We start from the raw sequence: 15,686 nt of genomic DNA on the forward strand, positions 1-15,686 counted from the left end.
TCCATAATATTCATATACCACAATTTATTCAGCCATTCTCCAGCTGATGGGCATCCATTCAGTTTCCAGTTTCTAGCCACTACAAAGAGGGCTGCCACAAACATTCGTGCACATACAGGTCCCTTTCCCTTCTTTATAATCTCTTTGGGATATAAGCCCAGTAGTAACACTGCTGGATCAAAGGTTATGCACAGTTTGATAACTTTTTGAACTGCAGTTGGTCTTGCAGGAAATTTGGATGGCTTGTTTCTCTGTGGTGAGCCTTATAATCTCAATAATCAGGTTGACTTGATTGGGCATCCAAAGACCTTTTGCTCTCACTCCCAAACAAAAGTCATTCAAAAAGCTATTATGTTTGCCCAGTACATTATTTGCTATAATACTGGGTCTATTAAATAAGCATTCTGTTATTCTAAATAACTGGAAGTCAAACTACAAATTTGAATACCTGTTAAGTTTATTATGCTAGGATTTTACCTTGAGTTACAATATTGCTTTACATCCTCATTTTTTCTGTTATGTTGGTTTTCTATGTTTGAAGAATTTATTGTATTGAGTATATAACGGAAACTTATAAGACTTGTATATAATATAAATTCAATATGCATAAATTTTTCACAGTTGGGAAGTAGAATATTCAGATAAAGAAATTCTCTTATTTACATGAGGATTGAAAATGTCTTAAAGTAGAAACTGATACCACTACTGATGAATAGAATGTGACTTTTTTTTCCCCTCCCAGATGAAGAAAGACAATTTACTAGAAAGTACATTGGGCCTCCAAATTTTTAACTGTACTTTTAATTGGTTTGGATCAGTAGGCAAATAACTTAAACCCAATACCACCCTCCCACCTCTGTTTCCTTAGTATAAAATGAGAGTTGAATTAGATCTAGAGTCTTAAGCTATGTTGTGTCCTGATAATGTGGCACAAGCCTGTTTTCCGAATTAGGGTTATTTTTTACATTCATAATTGAAGGACATGTTACATAGTTTCATGAAAATAAAGATATATACAGATATATGCATATATTTAAAAATCTCCTCTCGTCTCTTCCACATGCATGTATATCCTCACTTCATCCTCACAGACCCATTTGGGATCCTTCGAGTGTAAGGGAAGAAGCCCTGAATTATATATTTACTTGTCATTTCTAGGATTTTTAACTCAAATCTTTTAAAATCCAGATTTTCAGCAATAAGTTGATATTTGGTAGACTGCACAAATTTATGATCAGCTGGATTTTAACCCTCATTTATATATTTATGTCTATTCTTTCAACATCTACATTTAATCCACTTATTGAAGTATAAGTGAGGAGGGTAGTATGGTATATGCCATTGTTAAGATTCAAAATTTTGAAATATTTTAATATTATTAAAAATGCTTTAAGTATGCTGATAGTGTTTATAATTACAAAATATAAATATATATTATATAAGTATATTTATATGTCATAAAATTATAAAAGAAAGCTCATGCTTCTTTTTATCAATATAGCTACCTTAAGGAAGACAAACCAAACCTAAATCTAAAAATCATAGCAGCCCCAATATTAAGATATCTACTGTAAGTAAATTTCTCCATCCTAGAACTTCATAAACAATAAGTCAGAAACTTATAGACCATAGGAAAGAGGATTGTCATGGAAAGTCAGTATCTGTAATCAGGCAAACAAACCAGTATCTCCTCAGCATAAATAGTAATGGTTGAATAATACTTGTAGTCTGCAAGACTATATCTGTAAGCAGCAAGAACAGAGAAACCTCCTAAGAAAGCATGGAAGGTAGGAAATCCACATTGGGAACTTTGGAAAGTACTGGGAGTATTAGTAACCAGTATAGATTTGGCATCCTTCAGAGCAAGACATCTAGGTTTGTGGGCTTTTTAGTTCTCAGTTACTCTCTGTTGAGCAGTCATAGAAAACCTCAAAGATCTAGTACTTTGAAGCTCAGAGATTGGGAGGGAGGGGTGCTAACCCTAGGAGAGCAGACTCCAAGTGTCCCTATTTAAGATCCGTGCAAGGGGTGACTCTTTCCCCCTTCTCCTCCTAAAAAAACAACAAAACTTGTCCCCAGCACAAAGCCTCACTTCAGGAATTAGGCCAGATAAATAAACATTAGAAGATAATTATAATAGATAAATACATAGAAAGAGAGAATAATTTTGAATTTTGGAAGAGGAAAGTTGGGAACAAAAACAGACTTGCTGATTTTTGAGGGGATGGAAGTGAGGGGGGAGATTTAAAAACAACAACAACAAAACATTTAGCACCCGGACATAAAGGGACTATTGATCAGTTTGGGCATAAGGGAACAAATTGTTATATTAGCATAATGGAATGTCACAACATCATAGAAAATGATGAAAAAGATTTCAGAGAATCCCCAGTAATATGAATTGGTGCAGAGTCAAGTAAGCAAAATCAAGAGAACAATACACAGGTCGACAATAACATTATAAAAGAACTTTTAATGGCTAAGAAATCTGATCAATTCAGTAACCAGCCATGATTCTAGAGAATCATTGATAGAAAGTGTTGTTATTTACTTCTTGACAAGGATCAAAGACCATAGATATACACATTTTTGGACGTAAACCACGACGTGAAAGTGTTTTCCTTTGACTATATTATTTATTTATTTAAAGTATTTTTGTTTTCCTCTTTAAAATATTTCATTTTGATTTTAAGTTTTATTTTCTCTCCCCATTTTATTTTCCCTTCCTAGGTGAAACAAGAAAAGCAAAACTTGTATAGTAAATATAGTCAAGCAAAACATGTTCCTACATTTATCAAGTCCAAAAATGTATATCTCATTCTGTATTTTGAGTCCCATTCCTCTCTATTAGTAAGTAGGTGGCAAGCTTCATCATCATGCCCTGCAATGGTTTTGGTCATCAGAGTTGGTAAGTCTTCCACAGTTATTTATCTTTATTGTGTCAAACATTTACTGAGTGCCTACTATGTCCCCAGGCACTGTGCTAAATCTAAGGAGGCAAATACAAAATATAAAAACTGCCCCCTCAAGGAAGCTTACATGCTAGTGGAGAAGACAATCCATAAAAGGAAGCTGAGAAGCAAAAGGTCAGGAAATAAGGAACCTGAGAGGAAACTTAAGGAGAAATTCCAAAGGAGTGCTGCAGCAAGATGAGTAGAGATGGCTACCTGGCTACCCTTCTCAATGAAAATTTTGGAAGGATTTCTCTGCCCTCTTTGTCCCCTAAAGCAAAAAGGTTGAATGGGCCCTTTTAATAAGTTTACTTTAATAACGCTTTTAAAGAAGTAAACTTTACTTTATCATAAACTGCTTTATCAGCAGAGGAAGTGATTTAAAGAACAGCAAGATCCTTCTTATATGCTCGAACCAGTTTCTTAAAATGGCTTAAGTGCTATAATTGAGAGAGCAGCATTCAGGTAATCTATACCTGAAAGTAAATAAATGGATGCCTAAAAGTAATTGCTTTGCCCAGTATCATAGCTAGTAATGAAAACAGGTTACATATATTCTATGATGCCACTTCAGTGTGATATTGTGGGGAAAGTACTGGAATTAGAGTCATGAGATCAGTCATTTATTAGGACTTCACTTTTCTCATTCTTAAACTGAGAGTTTCTGTTAGATAACTTCAAAGTTTACCAGCCCTAAATGCTAAGAACCTGTTGTCTTAAGTGCAGACTCAGAAAGATTCTGAATACCAAAGTTCTGTATTCAGAAAAGTGTTAATTTCCTTTAACTCACCAGTTATGTTGATAATTGAGGAGCAGAAGGTTGGGGTGGGGCTACTTTTGTAGCAAGTGTTTCACAGTTTTTGCTTTCTATATTTGTCAGTTTTGTAAATTAGGTACTATGGCCACTAAATTTTCTTAGTCATGGTTTTAGAGGACAACTAATATTTCCAAGGACTGCACTGGCATGTTTGGGAGGTATGGGTCCAACGACAAACCCCATGCAGTATGAGATGACACTGACTAAAAATATAGGCCACAAACTTTAGTGAGGATAAGATAACACAGGGCTGAGAAAGTCAGGGAGCGCCATGGTCATTAGGTGACCAATGAGGGGAATATAGAGGAGGGTTTTGCAGTGCTCATATATACATATCAATCAGGACTAGATATTGAGGATAGGAACTAGGAAAAAATAGATCTGGGATGGAAGGTACTGATTCATCATATCAAGAGGACATTGGTAGCTAATTGACATTGAGACTGTCAATAAAAGAGGGTTTTGGATCCTTACCTTTGATCTTGCTTTCATGGATTCACCCGAGTTTAAGGCTGTCTGGGCTACTTAGTTTAGAGTTTAGTTGTTTACTATATATACTATGGTCAGGTCAAATCAACAAACATTTATTACTCACTATATGCCAGGCACTGTGCCAATTGTAGTTAATTAGAATTTATAAATTCTCCAGTCAGTAGTTGCCAATACCTGTACTATGCTTGACATGTAGGTGTTTAATAAATGCTTATTGAATTGAACTTGGCAAGATTTTTTTGTTTGTTTTGTTTTTGTAGCACAACATTATTTTCCACCACTCTGCTCCTAGTTCATAGGGATATTTAGCAAAAAGAAAATTGAAAGGAATATTTCTCTCCACCCATTCTTTTTGTCACCATGTTTCCTGGTCCTCTCCACTGTATTTGTTTTCTTACAGTTCCAATGTTTTTTATTAGTCTTTTTTTTTTTTAATGTGTTGAAAGAAGTTAATGGAAAGAGAACTAGGAAGGTGACTTTTAGATAGAAAAGTTTTCCCCCCTCATAAATTTTTTGAGTTTTTTGATGTATTTTTATTGTTATATTAAAAATATTTTTTATATTAAAGAAGGTAGAATGGGAAATGTAGTGCAGAGTCATTTTAATGGATATGATTAGTGATAGAAATGTGAGTTTTGAGTCTGTTTACCCTCCTCCCCAAAATCTGGTAGCCTCATCAATAATCTATGTTCTAATAGGCTAACATTTGAAGTGAATTTTTTTTTTAATTTGGCTTAACATAAAGAAGAAAATGGTATTGGCTTTCAAAATACACAGCTCTACTTACTTCATTTGTTTGTAATGATCAAACATTTATTTCCTTTAAAGTTGAGTTTTTACAGTGTCTGAACATGTTCTTTCTCTTAAATTTCCAACTAAAACTGTGAAATAGTTAAGTGAATAATCCTTATTTCATATGATGACTACTTTTATTTTCTTTTTATTTTCTCCAGTTTCATGCCATTCTTTTTGATTTTTATCCCAAAAGAGGTGAAAAGAAAATATTTTGAACAGCCTTGAAATAATTTGCTGGTAAAGTAACAACTTTTAAAGTAGAGCAGTTGTTTCTTATCTGTTTGATGAAGCCAGCTTTTTACATTAGTTTCAGTACTATAATTGGCAAAGCAATGTACCTGGAAATAAATTGCAACTGTTTTCATACAACTACTTCTTACATTTAATAACTCATACAGATTCATGAGAAACTTAAAAAAAATAAACTCAGACCCTTGCAAGTATATTTTAGCTGTTCTGTTTCTCTCCATATACAGCACAATAAAGTGACCAAATTTGGTCAAATATTTTAAGTCAACTAGTCATGTGTCTCTTAATGTGCTGCATGTGTAAGCTTTTGATTCTCTTAGCAACAATATTTTTATGGGTATGTCTTGCCAGTTTTTTGTGTATACTTTAAGAATGTGCAAAAGGATTGTTCTATAAACAATTAATACTAACAGGCTCAATGTATGTTTTCTGTTGGGGTCATTAACGTTTCTACTAAAACTTCTTAAAAGCATACTTGTTAAAAAACAAAATAATCATTAACAGAATCAATTTTTTAAACTACATTTAATGGTTATGAAAACATTATTTTGTCTTCAGGATCATGGTCTTGATCGCACCCCCTCACCCTCAATTATAAAGTTGGAGAGGAACAGAATAAAAATTCTATACCATCAGTGGAGGAAAGGAAACTGGGTTATCTTTTTCTTTTAACTGGCTTTATGTTACAAATTCTATTTTTCCTAGAAAACAACTATTTCTTCTGCATTGTTTCAAAGAAAGGATAGTTAAACATAAGTGCCAAGCATATCTCTAGGTGCTGTGACTTAAAAATTTAGGAAATCTTTCCAGACAGTATAAAGTATATAAAATCATGAAAGTCAAAGACCTTGACATAGTTTAGTTGCAACTTGTGAATTTTTTTAGGTGACCCTTTTGGGCTATTCTGGCCTCTGGAATTAGATCAACTTTTCTATTGGATAGCTCACCTGCTATTTTAAAACAGTGAAAAGTCTCCAAATCTTCCCTTGTCCAGTTCCTTCAATTAATGCTAATATAGCATAGATTCTGTTTTATTCTTAATTGTGACTCTTCTGGTCATTCTATTGGCTAGTTTATTGGTGCCCATCCTGAAATTTGTGACATTGGAAATTACATCTGAAATGTGGTGTAACAAGAACATAATTAAAAGTTGGACAGCTGACTAAAAGCTGCAATTATCACACCTCTTTTCTAGTAAGTGTGGGGTTTTTTTATGTTGTATGAGATTTTCGGTTGTGTCTGGCTTTTCATATCCCCATTTGATGTTTTCTCGGCAATGATATTGGACTGGAATGCCATTTTTCCTCCAGTTCATAAATCAGGAAACAGAGGTAGACAATGTTAAATGACTTGCTTAGGAAAACACATCTAATGAGTGTCTGAGGCCAGTTTTGAAGTCAGGGAAATAATTTTCATGATTCCAGGCCTGGCAGTCTATCTGCTACACCAACTAACTGCTCTTATATGAGATGGCATTAGCTTTTTTTTAGGTGTCATGTCATAATGCCGACTCCTGTTGAACCTTTAGGATTCCTAGATTTTTGCTTTTCCTTCCATATGAGCATTTAGCCAACTTTCCCCCAACATCCTATAGTTATACAGAATATCCTTTTTAAAAGTCTTAATTACAGGATATATTAAAAACATAGTTTGTAAATATTTAGAAAGGGATGTGGTAGTCAATAAGATGTAATATGACTTCATATAGAATAGATCATGCCAGACTGAATTTATTTGCGTTTTTTATAGTTATTGGACCTGGAGATAAGAGGATTGTTTTAGATAAGACTTTACCTGATTTCACCAAACTATCTAACCAAGTATATAGCATGTTATCCTGTGGTAAGATGGAAGGATTTAATTTGAAACTGGTTCTGTTATTACGACCCACAAAGGTTAATCATTGGCTTGATGCCAACTTGGAGGGAGATCTATGGTGGAATATTCCAGATAATTATCCTTGATTCTGTTTTCTAACATTTTAACTGATGATTTGTACAGAGGCATTAATGGCATTTGTATTTGCAAATGACATGAAAAGAGGCATCACTAAAATGACAATTGACAGTATTGGGCCAAAACTAATAAAATTTAGCAAAGATGAAGAAAAAGTAAAAAGCCTTCACTTGGATTAAAAAAAAAAAAACTTAACTGCATATTAGGGGAGGTATGGGTAGACAGCTTATTTGGAACTAAAAAGAAAAAATCTAAAGCAGTGATTTAGTAGTAGGACTTAAAGCTAAAAAAAATTCTACCACAATCTCAGTATATAGTGAGAGAGACAGAGAGAGAGAGATAGGTCCCTATCCTATCAGGAGTGTTTTATCTGTCTCTGGATGCCACATTTTTGGAAGAATCTTAACAAATTGGGGTATATCTAAGGGAGTATAGCTAGATTAGTAGGAGTCATTAAGCCTTTTCATATGAGGATCAGTTGTAGGAACTAAGACTATTTCACTTGAAAAAGAGAAGACAAAATGAAGAAGGAGACGTATAGTCTTTAAATATTTTGAAAACTGTATTATGGAAAAGAAATTGCTTTTCTGTTAAATTCTAGGGAGAAGTGCTTCCAACTTCAAATCTGATCCTTTGATCCTATGAATTCTAGAATCTATAATATAGAAGCTGCAGAAAGGAAATATTTTTGAACAATAGGAGCTAATGGTGAATTGTATTAGGGGTGGTGTTGGAAATATAGACCTGAAAGGAACCAGAGAAGCCACTTTTATCTAGTGCCCTTATTTTATGGATGAGGAAACTGAAAGTGACTTATCTAAGTTCACACAGGTAATAAAAAGTAAGGGACTAAGTCTTCTTATTCCATCTGCATTGTTCTTTTTCACAATACTGTACTTTCTGAAGGAGATACCAAATACATCCTCATGTGATTCCTATTATTTCAGAATAATATCTTCTGCTTTTCTCTGAATAATGTCTGAATAAATAATGATGTTTGCCTCTAAAGTAAAGAAGTGACTAGTTGCTCATCATATAACTTGATGTATATGGATACCTAATTAAACCTTGTAGCACTTAAATTACTCCTCCTTTCCCCTCTGAATTCTTGGAAAATTTATCTTAAGTTTAAAATACTCTGAGTCAAAGATTTGAGAGTTATGAACATAAACTGATATTTGAAGTGGGACCTCCTCTGTCAATGTTTACTTTGACCAGCTAGAGGACACATTTACATTTAGTTGAAGATTATAACTGATAAAGTGATAGAAAAAAATCTCTCTGTCACACTAATCCATGTATATATAGGATCTATTTGCTCTTGTGTTACCATACCAGCAATGAAGAAAGCAAACATATGAATAGGGAACATAAATAGAGAGATAACTATCATGAGATCTATATGGATAGTATACATATAGGAATAGCAATTCATACCCCAAATGTTGCAAAGCCTCTGCCTAACTTCCACTTACTCCATTGAGGTGTCTTTGTTTTGTTTTGTGGTCACTTAGCTGCTGTCTGTAATCATCTGTTGCATGTATGAGGCTGTTGGATAAAGCTGGCTCACCTCTTCTATTCTCTATTTGAATTTGCTGAGGCAAAATGCTAGAAAGTTTCTCTTTAACAAGAAAAACTACATCTTTTTTCTTGTATTATTAAGTGCTGTGAACTACCACAGTGCGCCAGGGAGCATACCTAAGATAATAGTTTATTCTTTTAATTGAAATGTCTTAAGCATATTTGAAATCTATGGTCCTCGACATCTGACTCAAAAGTTAGACATTTCTTTTAACAACTGTTATAGATTTGATTAGGGTTTTATGTTCCCTAAAGGGCGGGGGGGGGGGGGGGGGGGGGGCGGCAAAAGTTGAATAGAGACCAAGTTACCAAAATGCCCTCAGTGTTGTCTTTGGCATTCAGTGAAGTTAGACTATAATAAAAACTAAGTCAGGAAGGCAGGGCTATCTTCCCCTACCCTGAGGCTTCTTAAACTGTTGACCCCTTTTTGCCCAAGAAATTTTTATGCAACCTCAAGCATATAGGTATATAAAGTAGGTATGCAGATCAAACATTTACTGATATTAGGTCATAATTTCCTGATTCCACACAGTTAATGACCCCACATGGGATCACAACCCATGGTTTAAGAATTAAGGAGTTTTGCTCCTTCTTGTCCTCATTCTCTTTCTCCTCCCAGTTTCAAAATCTTTCAGACTTATGTTACATTCTTGAGATACAAACTCTTGGTGTCGTCACCTTTTATGTATATGTGATTTTTCTTTGGACTGATTCTATAATTCTGAACTATTCAAGTAATAATAATTATAACAGCTAGAATTTATAGCACTTTATATAGTACTTTATTCAAGTAATAATAATAATAATAGCTACAATTTATATAGAATTACCTTGTAAGGTAGGTGCCATTAATTTCCCTATTTTTCAGATCATGGTAGTGACCCATCTTGACACACTATAAAAGAGTTGAGATGTATCTGCTGTGTCCTTTACATAATGGTTATAGAATGTTATATTTGCTATCAGGCATGGTGGGTGAGTTTTTATTTTATTTTATTTTATTTTTGGTGAATTTGTTTTGTAAAACTACTTAGTTCACTTCATGAGATGGAGCTCTGAAAAGTAGAGAAGGGAAGAGTATATGTAGAAATGATAATAGCATAAAACCAAAACACTTGAAATACTTTATTAAATTTTCTTATTAACTTGTTATTCTTATTGACATCATTATCAATTGGAAGGTTTTCTCCATCTTCTGGATCTGGTGATGTACATGTCTATTTTCTGAGCAGCCTAGCTAAGTTGGGGAGACTCACTCACCATTATGTCAGCTGCTCTGTTCATTAAGCTTTGGTTTTCAAAGACTATTTTCTAAGTTAAAAGAGGTTATATATCTGCCTTGATAAAGAAGGTGCTACAATGACAAAAAAAATGATATATTTTTGAAGTATGAATGTTCTTTTCCTTTTCACTTTCACCCCTTAAATTTTAAATTCCCTGAGGGCCAGTATTTTCATTTTTTAATGAATACCTAGCAAAAGAAATATGTGAAGGCACTTTTTAAATGTATATTCTTTTTTCCCTCCCTTCTCCCCCCAGCATTGAAAGAGTGATGCTTTCAAACTCCCCCCCCCCCCCCCCCCCCCCCCCCCCCCGTCCTGTTTACTTTGTCTTATTATTTCATTGGAATCTTTAATTAGATTTGTGGGTTGAAGCAATAAAACTAACTCTTCCAAAGTTCCTTTCCCTAGTCTGGCCCTTTCCTGCCTATTTGCTTAAGTGTGTTGGAAGACCATAACCCTAAATGTGTGCTCCTGTACACAGGTCTTTATGGTCCTATGCAAGTCCCTTCACCAGATCATGGATCAGATTTAAATCTGGAACAGATCTTAAAGGCCATTTAACTGAACCCATTTTACAAATAAGGAAACTGATTCTCAGACTACATGATTTGTCCAAAATTATATTGGCATTGTTTTCAGAGGCAGGGTTGGAATTCAATCCCTCTGATTTCAAAGTTAATACTCTTTCTGTTATGGGCCAGAACTCTGAACTTGAAACAAAGGATTCTTACAAGGTACCAAGTCAGTGGAATTGATAGAGACAATAGTTATCTAATTTAGCATGGTTCAGTATGATTGATTTAATTCTACAAGGAGATGTTATGGGCCAGAACTTGAAACAAGGTACTAAGTGGAATTGAGGAGATAGTGGTTAAATCTAGTTTAGCATTGATTTAATCCTACAACAAATAATGGTTTCCTAGTAATATAATAATTGGTTTGTACTCAGTGTGGAGCATATAAGCTAGAAGCCTCAGCCGGGAGATTCAGAGACAATTGGAGAGAAGGCAAAGGACTGGCGGCAGGAGCTTAAGTTCTCAGAACCAAGGGGAGAAATTCAGTTCCATCTTCGATCTTCCTGGTGGCTGGCCTGGACTCCTGCACTTCCCCCACTAAGACCAAGGCCAGACTGAAAGGCTCTCCAGAAAGCTGCCCAGCCCCTGGAAGGAAATAATAAAGGATCCGTACTATAAGAAAGCTAACCAGACCCCAGAAAAGGAGACAAGACATTGAAAGTGATAATAAAGAATTTGGACTTTAACACCTGGCTGTACTTGTGGTGATTACTGAACTGAAATGAGGCTGCTCCTAAAGACCCCAAGAAAAACTGAAACAGAAAACATTAAGTTTCTTAGAAATGATAGATTACTTGCATTGTCTCATTCTCAGGATTATTATGACAAAAGTGTTTTGCAAATCTTAATCTTCACTCAAAATACAGAACAACCTTTCCATTCTCATCTGTTAGCTAAATGCATTTTTCTAATTCAACCATATTCCTTTGGTGTAGTTCTGGAATTTAAGGACTAGCAACTAGTGCTGCAAGTTTTTATTTCTGTCATAGCCTGAGCTGTGGAAAACAGTGACCAAAATGGGGGGACATACTTGTTTGAGTTTCTCCTCTCCCTTTGATTTCTCTTTTCTCATGCATCATAGCTTTATGCTTTAGACATAGCATAAGGCTCTTATGCCCTGGACGCCCAAATATTGCCTTAGGATTTAAATCTATGGCAGCCGCACTGTGTTGGTAAGAAGGGTAAGGGTGTGTGTGTGTGTGTGTGTGTGTTTATACTTATCCATTCCTGACATATGAGGGTTTCATAATCACAGAAGCCTTTTTTTCCTACCAACTCGGGGATTACATGTAGGGATGACAAGAAAATTAAGGATAGACAATACTGCATTAGAAAATTAAAGTGATCTTTATTTCTTAAGCTGTCTGAAGAAAGTTAGGAGCTAGAATTTTTTATGAGTATAATATACAAATATCAATGTATTTCCTCTGAAACTTTGAGAGTTGTCTCATTTATTATTTCTATTTGTTTAGAGCACCATCTTCTGTCTATACGTTGTAACATTTTTAGTCTTTTAAAAAACATAATATTACTTATCAAAGAAACAGTACATTTTATTATAGTAATTTGTTGGTTTTTTTTTCACATTTATTTAAAATCTTGAAGAATTTGGCTATGCCATACTTATTTTTCTTTTTACAAAAGCATTACTGTAATTAGCATACAGCTTTATTAGTAAAGTCTGAGTTTCCTCTTCTGTAAAATGGGAATATTTATATATAGAGTTGTTATGAGGAAAATACTTTGCAAACTATAATATAATGTGAAATAATATTATTACTGTAAATCCTATGACCAGGCCCAAATTAATCTTAGCAATAAAGGCTTAAGATTTTTGAAAGAGGAAGAATTTTTTTTCTTTTGACCTGTTTCTTTCACAACTGGGACTAATAGGAAAATATATTTTACTTGATAGCACATGTATAAACTATTATACTATTATCAGATTGCCTACACTTTCAAATGAGAGGAAGGGAGGAAAAATTGAAACTCCTTCTTGTAAAAATGAATGCTTAAAAATTTCTTAACATGTGACTGAGGAAAAAACAAAATGCTATATAAAAAAAAGAAAGAGTTAGGAGATAGAATAGTAGATAGAATATATTCAGGGTGCCTCAGGAGCAGACCCCTAGATGCAGAATTCTTACAAAAGAAATTAGTGTGTTTTGACAAACCACTTAAATAAAACTAAGATGAAGCCTAGAATTGTAGAATCCCAAAGAATCTTGGAGGTCTTTTGGTCTAATGTTCCAAAAACTGAAGAAATCTCTTCAATAATATCTGCAATAGATGGTCATTTAATCTTGAGTACTTTTTAGTTGACTTACTAGCTAACTACTTAGACAGTAGTCACCATTGTTAAGCTTCTCATTATTTGGGAAATTCTTCATTTCTTATGATACGAAATATGTCATCCTTTATATGGAGGGGTGGTAGAGAGCAATTGAATCGTTTTATTAAGAAGGCCAGCAGGTTGTTTAAAAGAATGGTCATTTGGTCAACTCTTTTAGACCAAAGACAAACACTTAATCAAGGATTTCTTAGGACTTAGGAGCGGAGACAGCAAAAGGAAAAAAAAAATGGATGACAAGATGGCTTTGACAAAATCAAAGGGGGCGATAATATTGACAAAATTAAAGAGGGCAATCTCCTTAAATCAGTCCCACCTTTTACACCCCAGGTGCTAGAAAGAACATATTAATGGTTTTCAAATATCCGAGGAGTTCTATTCTTTTCTCCAAGCCAATTAAAATTCTTTCACGTGTTTCTTACATTGTATCATTTTAAGATCCTTTATCCTGATCACTTCTATTTTGTCAAGACTCTTCCTTTTAAAATGGTTTGAACATTATGAAACACAATAAGACTCTTTTCCTGTGATTGAAATATCGTGCTTTTCTTTATGCAGCTTTTTAGCAACCATGCTACAGTGACTCATTTGATTAAATGAAAGCCCTAGGAATTTTTAACATGAGCTACTGACAGATTTTGTGTCAATATACAGAATTGTATAATAGGCAAGTGATCCTGGGCATGTCATTTTTCAGTGCCTTCAGTCAGTTCTCATGATAATATTAACAATTGGTTCATTATGACCAAAAGAGTGATTATTAGAAAAAAATCAGGAGGCCTCCAGTAATATTTACTAAGATTCTATTTAAAATGAAGACACAAAAACAGTTATCATATTTTAAAATAACACAAGATTAGGGGGAATACCTCAAAACCAAAATAATCTAGAAAGAGATCAAATTTAACAGGGATAAATATAAAATATTCCACTCATATTTTAGAAATTAAATTGCAAGCCTATCAAAAAAGACCAAGACCACTGTCATAGTCTAATTAGTTTGGCTTCCTACTTGCTACCTTAGCTCCAATCCCCTTCTCATTCTGTCTCTAAGGAATCACTTTGCTAATAAAAGTAGATTATTAAGTTTGATTAGGAAATTCAATTCAATAAATGTTAATGAAATGTCGACTATATATGAAGGGGCAGCTAGGTGGCACTGTGGATAAGCGGCAGGCCTAGAGTTAGGAAGACTTCATCTTCCTGAGTTCAAATGTGGCCTTAGACACTTAATAGCAGTATGACCTTGGACAAGTCATTTAAATCTATTTGCTTCAGTTTCTTCAGTAAAATGAACTGGAGCAAGAAATGAGAATAACCCCAAATGGAGTCAGATATAACTGAAAAACAATTGCACAGCAATAGCAGCTACTTAAAAGGGTGTAAACATAAAAACAAAGCAGGAAAATGTTTGAGGAACTTGGAAGTTTAATATGGGGTGAGTCGCATATGTAGCTGAAAGTTTTTGATCAAGGAAATTCCTTTGAGCATTAGGAAGATTATTTTGGCAATAATAAGGTGGATGGAAATTGCATGATCTTGGAATAAAACAGGAAGCAGCCTTGGCAGAGTATGGGATTTTCTCCTCTGAGTTTGGGCAAAAGAAAGTTTGGACATTTTGAGAAAGGGATTTAAAGGATCTCTAACTATGTGGGTCTAATATCCTCAGTGAAGTAGGAGAGTGCTGTCATTGTAGGGGGGTGGGAACTGTGTTCAAGAAGCTGAACATAGAGAAGAAGATTTAGAACAATTGATGTGGAGAATGAGGAAAGAATTGCCTAATGAATACTCAACTAAAATTATAAAATTATTCACTCAAGCCAGCATGATTTCATTACTTCAGTAAGTCATAACTCTATCTTAGGTTAGGAATAACACCAATTAAATTAGATTATTATGATTATTGTATAAAGGATTAAAGATTAAAGAATGGTGCAAGATTAGTAGGAACAAGGATTCAAAAATGATAACCTTAATTATTTGATCATAGAATAATTACTACAAATAGAGGTAAGTGAAGCTAGAGTAAGGGAAATAAGACTTAAAAAAGTCTTTGGAGGTGATTTCTGGAATTGGGTGTAGTATCTGAACCATTGTTTTTTAACATCTGAAACAGAATTTTAATAATGCTTTCTGTTTCATTTTCAGGCATGCATTGATGATAATGTTGATATGGTGAAATTTCTGGTGGAAAATGGAGCAAATATTAATCAACCTGATAACGAGGGCTGGATACCACTACATGCAGCTGCTTCCTGTGGATATCTTGATATAGCAGAGTAAGCTAGTTCTGTGTTCTTTATGTTAATTTGACATTAATATATTGTTGGTATTTTAAAGGCCACCTGAGGTTTCATAAGAATCCGTATGTAATCTAAGGTAGTTCGTTGTACTCTTTGGTATTAACTTGATCTTGGGAGCTAACTCTCCTGAATTGAGAATTTTCTTAGATCAACAGATTTATATTTTAGTTTCATCATCTCTCAAATGTTGTGAAGTGTGTTTTCTTACAAAGTGGAATGTACTTTACATATAACTTAGTATATTAATATTAACTATTTTATGGATTTCCTTTTAAATTTTTTCTGAAAACTATAGTGTTAACCTATTTTATCTTTTCAGGTCTTGATTTACTTG

At 34.1% G+C, this 15,686-nt stretch overlaps 1 protein-coding gene across 7 annotated transcripts in view; it reads left to right on the forward strand.

Moving 5' to 3' along the window:
• PPP1R12A (protein phosphatase 1 regulatory subunit 12A) overlaps positions 1 to 15,686 on the forward strand; it is a 158,277-nt gene that overhangs the window by 44,918 nt on the left and 97,673 nt on the right. For all 7 annotated transcript variants that reach the window (XR_004229620.1, XM_031938713.1, XM_031938712.1 and 4 more), the window contains exon 2: positions 15,198 to 15,328. Coding sequence is in view for 6 of the 7 variants with exons in the window: in XM_031938713.1 (XP_031794573.1) it covers positions 15,198 to 15,328 (131 nt within the window). In the remaining variant the exon portion in view is untranslated. The remainder of the gene's footprint in view (positions 1 to 15,197; positions 15,329 to 15,686) is intronic.

Source organism: Sarcophilus harrisii, chromosome 5 (assembly GCF_902635505.1).
Source record: "Sarcophilus harrisii chromosome 5, mSarHar1.11, whole genome shotgun sequence".
Lineage (NCBI taxonomy): Eukaryota > Metazoa > Chordata > Mammalia > Dasyuromorphia > Dasyuridae > Sarcophilus > Sarcophilus harrisii.